The sequence below is a fragment of the Vigna angularis genome, chromosome 4, assembly GCF_016808095.1.
Source record: "Vigna angularis cultivar LongXiaoDou No.4 chromosome 4, ASM1680809v1, whole genome shotgun sequence".
NCBI classification, from domain to species: Eukaryota; Viridiplantae; Streptophyta; class Magnoliopsida; order Fabales; family Fabaceae; genus Vigna; species Vigna angularis.
Genome location: NC_068973.1, coordinates 38548215 through 38560096, shown reverse-complemented (window position 1 = coordinate 38560096; position 11882 = coordinate 38548215). Strand labels below are relative to the sequence as shown.

Here is an 11882-nt window from a genome sequence, read left to right as displayed (position 1 = left end):
AAATTACGGGAGAAAAAAAAAGCATTTATTTTCTTTTAGCCCTTCTGCTTTTCTTCTGCGTGTGCAGCTCCTTTAACATCCACTTACAAATTGCTTCCTCATCTCCAAAATCTCAATATATCCATTGACAAGAGTGACGAAGTTGCTTTGTATTTTTTCTGTTAGGTCGCTTCAATTTGAATTGTCAAAAGTGTTTGGGAAAAAAGTTTTCTTTAACCAAATCCTAAAGTTATTTCACATAAAGCAGTGTAAGAAGAAACCAACAATTTTGGTAGTTAGAGAAAGAGGCAAACGTTTTGTGGTTCGCGGAAATTATTCGATGACATTGATTTTGATTTTTTAACTGTGGAATTGTCAAATTGTATGGATTACTTGAGTATACTTATTTTTTATGGAAGCCATCAAATGGATTGAATAATACAACGTGATAAAAGAAAAAACTTGCGTGAATTTTGAACTCTTAACAAGCAATTAATTAATAAATTAAAAAGTCCCCATGTACTTTTACATTGACATTTTAAAGTATTAATAAAACATTGGCGTTATGCATATATAGTTAAAAAGTAGCGTGTGGAAAAGGTTTCTACTGTAATTTAATAATTTGCAGTGAATTGCGTTGCATTGCATATAGGGGTATATGTTCAACAACCGTTTGTTTGGCGCGTACATGATGATGAGTGTGCACCACTGGTATTTTAATTACTGGGGCAAAGCAAAGTTAGTAGTAGGAGGAGTGTGGTGTAATGCCAGAGAGGTGTGTTATTTTCCCTCCAACCATTCAGATTTCAATAACTAACTGCATTTATTTCATTTCCATCTTCCTTTGTTTTCGCTGCCTGCATCTTCCCCTCTTATTTTTGGGGTCAATTATATATCCGCTGTCAACTGCTGCATTACCCAACAAACCAATCTCACTTGGATACAATCCACAGGGTTTTCACTCTCATGGACCTTCCGCTTCTCAGGAACTCTCCCCAATTTTCTTCAAGAAAAAGAAAATACCTTCTCCTATTTGCCTTCTTTGGTGCCTCCGGTTACGCCGCCTATAGGGCTTACAATTCACCCTATGTCGCTCAAAAACGCCACCGTATTGCCAAGCTCCTCAGAACCTTCGTTACCGTCACCGAGTTAATTTCCGATTCTGCACACTCCCTCACCGTTATCTCTAACGACTTGCACCAATTCCTCGCTTCTGATTCCGACGAGATCCCCACCAGTTTGAAGCAATTAGCGAAAATCGCCAAATCGAAGGAATTCTCAACGTCGCTGGCTAGGGTTTCCGAGGCTGTGACGATTGGGGTTTTGTTAGGGTATAACTCACGGGCGGGTAATGATAATAACGGTATTGCTTCCTTGGAAATCACCGCGGAAGCTTCTAAATTCTCTGATAGGGTGTTAGAGAAGCTATTCTCGAAGGCTGGGACGGGTTTTGCGTCCGTTGTGGTTGGGAGCTTTGCGAGGAACTTGGTTTTGGGTTTCTATGGTGCCGAATCAACGGGGGAGAGGTCTCAATCGGGGGTTCCTAGATGGGTGAATGCGATTTATGATGAGAGGTGTGGCAAGTTTATTGGGGATTGTGTGCAGATTTTTGTGAGCACTGCGGTTGCTGTTTTTCTTGATAAGACAATGAATGTCAATACCTATGATGAAATGTTTGCGGGGTTGTCGAATCCCAGGCATCAGGAGAAGGTGAAGGAGATTTTAGTTTCCATGGTTAATGGGGCTGTTGAGACCTTTGTCAGAACTTCGCACCATGTTTTGTCTAACCGGAGTGAGAGGTTGAATTCGGGTTTATCTATGTCTTCTGTTGTTGTTCCAGCAAGTGAAGACGGGTGCCTGAAACAGGAGGTTTTTCTGCGGCAGGTCAGGATTGGAAGCTCGGTTGGGGGGGCTCAGGATGTTGGGTGGCTTGAACAGATTAAGTCAACGCTAGCGGTGCCGGCTAACCGAAGGTTTGTGCTTGATGTCACGGGGAGGGTAACGCTTGAAACGGTGAGGTCATTTGTGGCGTTTTTGATGTGGAGAATAACGGATGGATTCAAAAGTAGTGTTTGTAAGGTTCATGATGAGGTAGTGAACAAAGGACTAGAAGTGGTTAGATATATTGCAGCCAAGTCATCGGTTATTTTTACCTTGTGCCTTGCTTTGTATTTGCATATTGTGGGTGGTAGTAGGATTGTTTTGCCTGCTTAGTATGATGTTTCAGCCTACCTCTTAATTGTAATGCAGTTGGAATATAATGCAGAAAAATCGGATCTTTCAGTTAGGCAGCATATATATGTTTCCAGGTATTAAATTTTAGTTAATATTACAGTAGGTGAACAAGAAAAAAATTCTGGTTGTAATGTTCGAGTTACTGCTTCTAGTCTATTCTCCATGCCCAAAAGGAGAGGCAGTGGTTTGAGCCATTTTACTCGAATTTACTTTGCTTCAATGCTGGATGCATATAAACACAACACCTCAGAAAACTTGGATGATTATTTTATACTTCTTTCTTGAATGGAAAACAAAGTTGTTCAATCATTGTAATAGTTAAAGCGTATTCATCTACAGCAGTATATGAATAACGGTTTTGTTGGCACTGGCTGGTACTAGATTAGGTAATGTTCTTCCATCTATCTTTTGTAATTTGTAAATAATAGTCTTCTAATTAGCCTTCAATCCTTGGTACACTTAATCTTAGTCATAAAACCTAGTTTTAGTGCATTTATTTTTTTGTTTTTTATATGGCAAATCGACATTCATATTTGTTTGAATATGCAGCTTTCCTTTCTCTATAAAGTTTAGATTTAGCAGATTTGACTCTCTGCAACTGCCATTGGAAGTGGCTGTCGGGTTTGTATCTGACTAATTTTCAGATTGCTGATGTTGTCAGGTGAGTTTAGCCTCTCTTATCCTCGAGCAGCAAACTTGGTTTTGTCACTTACTGGATGATCGACTAACTGCGTGCTTAATGTACCCTAATACATTCTTCTCTAAAAGGAACATCTCATGCACAAGCTTGCTTTACATCCTTTACATTGTTGTTAATATTATTAATCATTACTGTTCAGTTTCCTGCATTCTATTTCTTGCAATGGTTTCTTTAGGATTAGATTAAGAAGTCATATCATGAGAGAACTCTTACATTTAATTACTTCTGCTGAATGGTTTCTTTTTTATTTGATTAAGAAGTCCTATCATGAAAGAACTCTTAATTTAATTAGTTCTGTTGAATCAGCGATACTCTCTACGAGTCACGAGCAGTATACTATCACTGTTTTGTCTAGGTATGGCAATTAAATCTTAACCCATGACCATTCATATAAGATCCTGCCCTGATTTTGATGGAGAAAATATGCTTTGACTGAGTATGTTCATGTTTTTTCCAATTTGCAATAGTGGCATGGGTATGTTTATGTATCTATCTGCACCTGAACCCACCTTAAAGTCACACATGTGGAAGGTGTACTGCGTGAGAGATGAGAAGTACGAAGGTGCGGTGTCGATTTACTATTCTCGCCTTTGATTCTTTCTCACTATTTCTGAGACACTACACATGCATATGTTCTCTCAATCTTATTTCTTGTCATGGTTGAAAAGCATTATAATTATTAAATCTCTTAAATTATAATAATATATAATTATTCAAATCATATGTTCAGCTCTTAGGTTTCTATTTTCATAATTCATGTATATATCATTTGAATTAAAATGTACTTGGCCCTGATGAAGACCGGTTGGGTTTAAATTTTACATAACCCGCTCCTCCTAACCTGTAACTGAAGCTGGAGAGGCAAAATCTAGAATAGACTCATTCCAAATCCATACCTAGTTTTCTTAACTCTACTCAGCATTTTTGTCCGTTATATGTCTAAATGGGCCAGTTGCCTTTTATTATTCATGTCACCCTGTCAGGGATTCAGCTGTGATCAATAGGGTACGAGGTTATCTTTCAATGCTCTTACTCTATCCTGTTGAATATATATATATATGATGTTTTTGTTCTTAGAACATGACAATGCAACTCTATGTGGCTGATTAAAGTATTATAATATAGTTTGTATCCTTTTTTTCTCTAAATTTGACTAAACTGTAGATTTGTGTCCTCTGTTTTCTCTTTTGCCATGAATGAGATGTGGTTTAAGAGTTGAACACTGAAACTTTATAAACCGGTGGGACTGAGAGGCTATCCTTTCGTAGAATTAGAATTTGTTTGCTTCTCTGGCTGTCCCGTTTTCTTTAAACCAGAGGACCACTACCAGATTCTATACGCAGCCGGGTTAAATGTCCTTGCTAGTTTGCACAACAAAACTTAATTTGGCCGTCCACAACGAGACTTTTTTTCGCCATTTGAGAACCAATTACGTTAGAGACAAAAAAAGGAACCAATTACATAATACTGAATGTCACTGCAGATCTGGATTTTTCCCGGCAAACAATGTCTTGGTAACCCTTGGGGCTACTAGGCAGTTAAAACTATTTTTATACACTACACCTCTGTCAATGAAGATGATGCATTCCGCGTCTCTGCTTCATTAATGTCCTTTATTTGCCTCCATATTGGTTTGTGCATTTACTTTATGTTCTTTATTTGCTAGACAATCTGTTTATATCGCAATTAATTATGGATGTTAGATAAAAAAAAAAACGTTATTCTTATATTTCTAAAGTACTCATGCACTATTTTAATAATATTGTACCAATTAAAAAAAGAAGTTAATTTTAAAAATTATATTTTTCATGATTAGTTAATTTTAGTTTTTTTCTTTTCACTAAACAATCTCATGGGGTTAACGTTTTCTACTTTTGTTAACGAAAACACATGTGCTCTCGCATGTGTGTCTACATTCTTTAAGTTTTAAGAAAAAGAGATTGAGAGTAACATAAGAAGTATCTGATTGAGAGTAACGTAAGTGTAGAAATTACAAATACGTTGAAGAGAAAAAAGAAAAAAATGAAATTTATGATAGTTTTATTAAAAAATTTAAAATAACGATTATATTATAAAAAGAGAATATTTTTTTTTATATACAGGTATAGATATCATTTAGTAACTTTGTTTATTATATTAAGTTAATGAATCAAATCATAGAATTAAAAGTCCATGTAAACTATGGATCAAATTATTTAAATAGAAAAATATTGTTATTTTCATAGATAACGTTATTTACAATATAAGTAAATATTCAATGTGAAATTTAAGATACGTGATTAATTATAGACGTTTACATGTATTCATGATCTTAAATATTTTGGATTCCGAGTGTTTCAGTCAAATTAAAATTGAGTATTAGATTTTTATTCAAACCGACCCATTAACACGATTTGAGGAAGCTTTGGCGTTTCAAAATTTTTAATATAATATAATTTATTTTTATTTTAATATATTTTATGTATGACATTCCAAAAAAATTATATATTTATTTTGATATTCTTAAAATATTTATTGAAACTAAGTCTGTGTATGTTTTATAAAAGAAAAATTGAAAAATTTATATATATTAAATATAATTTGTCCTCTTTTCTTATTTTATCTTATGGAAAATCCATTTATGAATTCTTAAACTACCTTATTACATATGTGAAACTTTCATTTATATTTAAGAAATTTGTCTATTTTTATTAATAATAATGTCACTGTAAATTCAAAATTTCCTCTAATTCCTTAGCTTTGGAAAACATACTTTTTTTAAAAATAATAATACTTTTATTATTATCATAAAAAAATAAACACAGTAGTACATATATTTTCACTAGTTAGTGTAGAGTGTATTAATCCAACACTAGTTACCACTAATCCAAAACAAAAATTATCCTAAGCAGTTTATTAAACAAATAATTAGTTTATCGTATTTGGAACATTACAATTTATTTAGACAGACGTCATCATAATTATTTTTAAAATGGAAAATTAAAATGAAATACTACATAAATATATATATGCGAAATAAATTGTTCAAATTAACTTATATTTAAACTAATTTAAAAGAAAAAAAGTGAATTACTTCCAAAACCGCCTTTGCAGTCCAATTGTACACTGTGTTTGTCTACAAAATCTAATTGCCAAAAAATAGCGTAAAAGTAGAGCCTCATTTTACAGAGTAGGTGATGGGTTACAAAATGTAACACTCATGATATGATGAGTATCCATTACCAGTGGCTGGCGAAAGTTTACCCACGATTCTCGAAAAAGAAAAGGTAACCCATGAATCATGATTTATTACCTCATTAGATACACATCAACAATAATATACAACAATATTGTTTTCGAAAAAGTGCAAAATTATATTTTTTGTATGTTTGGTTTGATTTTTAAAATAAATGGTTATTTCTATTGATTTAAATACTTTAAAAAGGACTTTTAAATAATTATTGTGAAATGTTCTAGAGCTATGGACAATGATTACACAAAATTTTGTATAAAAAAATTGTGAGTGTAAACTGTGATTTATGTCTTCTTGCAATGCTGTTAATAAAAGGATGTCCAAGGTGTGATTCATGTTCGATGTGAGAGAGAGATATAATCTAACAGAAAAATCTTAATCTATAAGTTGAGAATGTATTGAAGAACGTTATTGATCAATAATTGTGAACGTAGCTTATGATCAAATTCATGAAATAGTTTAATATATAGCTGTCTCTGCCGTGTATTTTGTGTCAGATGCAACGTAACTACAATAGAGTACGCATCGTTTATTCTCGACTGCCATTCCATTTTCAATGTGTGGGGGCGCCTGCTACGTACATAACAATTTAGCTTAGGATAAAAGATAATTACAATTAACAACAATTACAATACATAGCTTTAACTACTCATTTGTATATATTTCAACAGAAACTACTCATTTGTATATCCACTGTTTTGAAGCTTACACTTATATTTAAAACAACTTCATTATTTGACGTGGACAAAATGACACCTAGAGAATATTTGAGACAGTCATAAGTGAGTACATAAGAAAATAATGCCATGTTTTTTTTTTCATCTTAAAGGGGTTAACTAAATGGTGGGAAGAATATTTCTAATTATTATTTAATTAATGGTAACTATTTACATTTTATAAAAAATAAGTATAAGTATTATCAATATTATTTTAAAAATACATGAAATTAACTATAATATAAACATTAATTTTGTAACTTAACAACATAAAATATAAAAACATCATTAAAATTAGGATAACAAAACTAACTAACCAGTCCGACTCAATTAGATATGCTTTGCTTTCTATTCCATCAAGGAAAAACATTATGGAGTAGGTCAATAGGACAATTTATTGTCCCATAAAATTTAATATTTTGTAAATTATATATAAATATAAATATAAATATATATATTAAAACACACTTACTTACGAATATATTGTATAAAACTTGATTGTTATAGTTGATTAAGCTTTGTAGAGTCCGTTAACTACAAAAAGCTGAAGCTTCTTAAGCTCTGGCTTCTGTTCTCGCTGTGCTCCTTTCAAATTATTGCCCAAAACTAATTCTATGGCTGCCACTACTTCTTCTTCCACCTGCACCGGCTTCTTCAGTCTCCGATCACCCAACTCCGTCGAGTCCAGGGTCTCCTCCACGCAAGCCTCCTCCGGTTGCGGAAAGTTTGATGGCGTGGCCATGTGGTTCATCAACGGCGTCACAACGGCTTTCTTCGCCTCCTTGAACCGTTGTTCTTGCATTCGCATCGCCACCCAGGAAGACGGCGAAGACGCCAACGACTTGCCGTTGATGCTCAACGACGGAAACCTCCGCCACGACGGTGTCGTTTCAGCCGCCGGCAGCAGGAGAAGGACCGGGAAAGGGAAGAAGAGTGAAGCCCTGATCGCCGTCGACGAGGACTGAACGTAAGTCAAGCGAACACAATCAAAATCAACGTCTCTTAATCTTCTCGGTATATGTGATCTAATGTTGCATCTATGGGTTATTAATATTGTGCCTTCGCACCTTAATTATGTTTTGGAGTGATTTTGGAGAGCCAAAATGAAATTAAGAATTTATCTTTTATATTATTATACATAATGAAGAATGATTAACGTGTAATGAAATAAACTAAACGGAGTTTGGAGCTTGCAGCTTGAAGCTTGATTCCCCTTACCTTTTTGTGCAATTTTCTCATGTTTCATACAGCTTGACAACATTTCCATTCACCAACGTTTCAAGGAAATATTTGTGAATCGACAAAATTATGAAGTGCTTATTTGTACCCAGTTTTGAATTCTGATTGTATATTCATTTTTATCTTCAGCAGCCACCGACTCATGAGAGACTTTATGGATTAACATTATTGAGAAAATGTTCATTTTTAGTGTGTGATATTTAATTAACAAGTCGCATCGTAGTAACAGAAGTTTTATTAAGTAAACCTATGGTGAAACCTATGGTGAAGTTTGTCTATTTAGACTCAAAGTTGTCAGTAGAAATTTTGGTTTACATTGCAAAAACTGAAGTTTAATTTTTTATGAATCAAAAAAGGGAAAATGGGAAAGGAAGAAAACAATTAAAGTGATGGGCAGGGCAAGAAGATATTGAGTTGGGAACATGATTATTGGGATCGGAAAGAAGATGATGATACATTGTTAGATTTTGATATGTGTAGCAATTAACTTAAAAGTAACAAGTTGCAGAAAAATTGGTTTACTAATGTAGATTGGGCATGTTCTGTGGACTAAAGCTGCATTAAAAAAATGAACATGTACTCACACTCTGTCACTGAATTGTTTCATATTTGATGATGTTGTCGTTTGGATCGTGATGATTGCGTTGTTTCGGTGGACAAAGTTTCTTTTACTTTAAAAATGTTGTCCCTTGACTTAACATCAGTAACAAGGAATCCAAGAAATAGTAGAAGACGCGTTTGCGAGATAATTAAATTAAGGGAAACGGCAACAATTTTATTAGTGAGATTTTGATTTGCCTAATTATCTTTTAATTTTTTTACATCACTTTTGGTGCAATGGTGTGGACAAAAACACATGATTAATTCTGAGTTTCTCTTTTATGTTCAACTTTCTTTAACAAGTCTTGATGAATTACACGTGAATCAAGTAATGTTGTTTGTTTAGAATTTTAGTTTCATATTTATATGATATATTTTTAAATTGAATTAATCAGAGTATTTTAATTTATGATTTTACAATTAATAATGTGCAATCTATTTATATTATGAATCAATTTTACAAAGATGTTTAATTCAATGAATTTCTCTTTTAAAGTGAATATCAATTAGGTATTGATACATTTCTTTCTAATAATAATAATTTAGTATTTTTAAATAGAAATTGAATCGTGGGAATAGAAATAAAATGTTGTAAACAAAAATAAAAAATATAAAGATAGTTTTGTTGGAATGATTAATTCTGTCATTTAGGGTGTGTTGGCATGAGTGAAATTTACTGTTTACAGTGATTTGCGAGCGACGATGGATTCAACGAACGTGTTCCTTTACAGCGATTGTCGACGATGGAAAAGGAAGGATTTGCGGGATGGCACGGTTTGATCGATCTTCGCATAACTGAGATGATTTGCGCGAAAAGTTACCACATTTACACATTTGCCCTGAGCCATTTTCATAATACTCAGGGAGATGCACGATCAAAGGCCATGCGAGTGCACGTTATTAACTTTGGCACAGGGATGGCTGGCAAACGCCTAACCTGCGTAACCGCTTACGCGAACGCGTAACCTATTACGCAATATATATTTTTCAGTTTTTTTATAATTATTTTAATATTATAATTTAAAAAGATGTACATTTTAATAAAATTAGGTATATTATATTTTCTAATTTATTAAAAATAAGTTGATTATTTAATTTTTATAATTTTTAAACATTAATTTTATAAATTATTCATAATTTTTTTTCTTTATAAATAATTTTACAATTAAATATAACATTTTATATTACTTTTATAACTAGGGGCATTTTGGTAATCTTTAATTTCTACCAATTAAACTAATTTTTAAAATCTATCACATCAATCAAATTTTACACTAATTCTTACAAACTTTACTTCCAAATCCACTCTCAATTACCCACAAATCCACTCAAAAAAACAACTAAAAAATTATCCTCAAATTCACTCAAATCTATTCAAATCATTTCCTCCAAATCTACCCAAAAGAACACAGCCTTATAAACGTACCCTTACATTTGTAATGAAAATAAATAAATTTTGTCTCTAAAGTCAAAATGACATGTGAATATACATTGAACCCATTATGAATGATTCTGACGTGCCATCAACTGTGGAAGCGCATCGTTCAAACCGATGCGTAGTTACACACACATTTCACGCTACTCATTTTGTCCTTATTTACCCTTTTATTTCTTCTTTTTTCTACCTCTCTCTATATTTCACATATTTTACGTTCTACAGAAATATTAAAACCGGACAAAATTCAACCAATAGTTTTCCACTAATCAATCACTGTCCCTTCTTTCTTTCACTCGTTACAACTATTTTACTTAATGTTTATCCCCGAAACTTCTACCTACGTAATTATTTTTTAATTTAATTAGTTTTAGTTTAACATAGAAAATTGAAATATAGAAAAAATATCCATTCCGGTAGTTTTGTTCTGTATACATCAAATACAAATCATATTAGTATGCAAAATAAAAAAAATCACAAAATTAAATAATTTTAACATGAAAATATTAAATATATAGAGTGTTTGATCAATTTTTATATAGTATAAAAGGACACCACAAAAAATTTCATATTTTATAACGAATATATATATATATATATATATATATATATATATATATATATATATATATATATATATATTAACTAAATGCCTTAAATTAACAAGTCTCTAAAATACTATAAAAAATTTGCAGTAAATGGACAAATTTTGGATATCTTGGTCCCTCTTTGGGTATTACTCACGAATGTTTAAAGTTTCTAATTACCAAAATTTTGTATTTGAAAATACATTTCTCTAATATTAAATATAAGCTAAAAGAAATTACTAAAAAAATTGTTAAAAGTAAATTTCTAACTATCTTTATGATCTTAAATCGAAGAATAGTAAAACACAAAAAGATAATATAGATACAACACATTCAAGATACAAAAAGTAAATATCTAAAGAAGGCAAACAAATAAACAAAATCAAAGGAAATATTTATGTACAATTGAGAACCAAACAACTGTATATGGTGTGGAATTTAATAATAGAACGATTATATATAATATCTAGGACTTGGACATACAAAAAATCCATCTTAATCCGTGGAAAATGTTTCCTAACTGATTCAGACTAACAAAATGACTTCCAACACATCTAAAAATACATATACAACGTCACTAGAAAGAAAATAAGAAGAGGAAAAATCACACTGAAATCACTAGGAAAACTAATCTTATGAGTCTTGATTTAAAAACTTTCACATTAAATACCAAATAATTTAATGTAAAACAATTTCACTTATTCACAAAAATACCACTACTTTTTTTTTTCTCATTTTCCTTTGAAAATCCAATGTAAACAGTGTGACGTGAAGAAATATTAGTTTTAAACTAATATCATATAACTTTACGATTGTAATTTTATCTTATTTCTAATTATTTGCTAATAACATTATTTCCCATATTTTTTTCATTATCGTTATTTATAAGAATCTTTTAAATGAAGAAATGTAGATGACAACAGAATCACAAAATGTCATTTTGAACGAAAAAGCAATTAAAGAAATTCCACCATTGCTGAGGATCTGTCACTCGAATGACAAGCGAAAATAGTTATCACCACTATTACAAGGACAAAAACAAAATAATAATTAAGTAACTGTTAACGATAGTTAAAAATCGCCGTTGCCGGGGATCGAACCCGGGTCACCCGCGTGACAGGCGGGAATACTTACCACTATACTACAACGACCAAGTGAT

At 32.1% G+C, this 11882-nt stretch overlaps 2 protein-coding genes and 1 non-coding gene across 3 annotated transcripts; 2 read left to right on the top strand and 1 right to left on the bottom strand.

The window, feature by feature from the left end:
- Positions 1 to 626: 626 nt before the first annotated feature.
- On the top strand, positions 627 to 2275 carry LOC108330646 (protein PHLOEM PROTEIN 2-LIKE A10). The gene is made up of 2 exons (XM_052876579.1): positions 627 to 754; positions 933 to 2275. Exons 1-2 carry the CDS (start codon positions 744 to 746, stop codon positions 2191 to 2193), a joined length of 1272 nt encoding a protein of 423 aa, XP_052732539.1. The 5' UTR covers positions 627 to 743; the 3' UTR covers positions 2194 to 2275.
- A 5090-nt stretch (positions 2276 to 7365) lies between these two features.
- LOC108331227 (uncharacterized) lies at positions 7366 to 8092 on the top strand. The gene has a single exon (XM_017565874.2). It carries the CDS (start codon positions 7477 to 7479, stop codon positions 7825 to 7827), a length of 351 nt encoding a protein of 116 aa, XP_017421363.1. The 5' UTR covers positions 7366 to 7476; the 3' UTR covers positions 7828 to 8092.
- A 3710-nt stretch (positions 8093 to 11802) lies between these two features.
- On the bottom strand, positions 11803 to 11874 carry TRNAD-GUC (transfer RNA aspartic acid (anticodon GUC)). Its single transcript has one exon. It is a non-coding gene; the product is annotated as a tRNA-Asp (tRNA).
- Between the last annotated feature and the right edge of the window lie 8 nt (positions 11875 to 11882).

Excerpts from the sequence above, each read along its gene's own strand:
- LOC108331227 (XM_017565874.2), top strand. The coding sequence starts at position 7,477 with ATGGCTGCCACTACTTCTTCTTCCACCTGCACCGGCTTCTTCAGTCTC.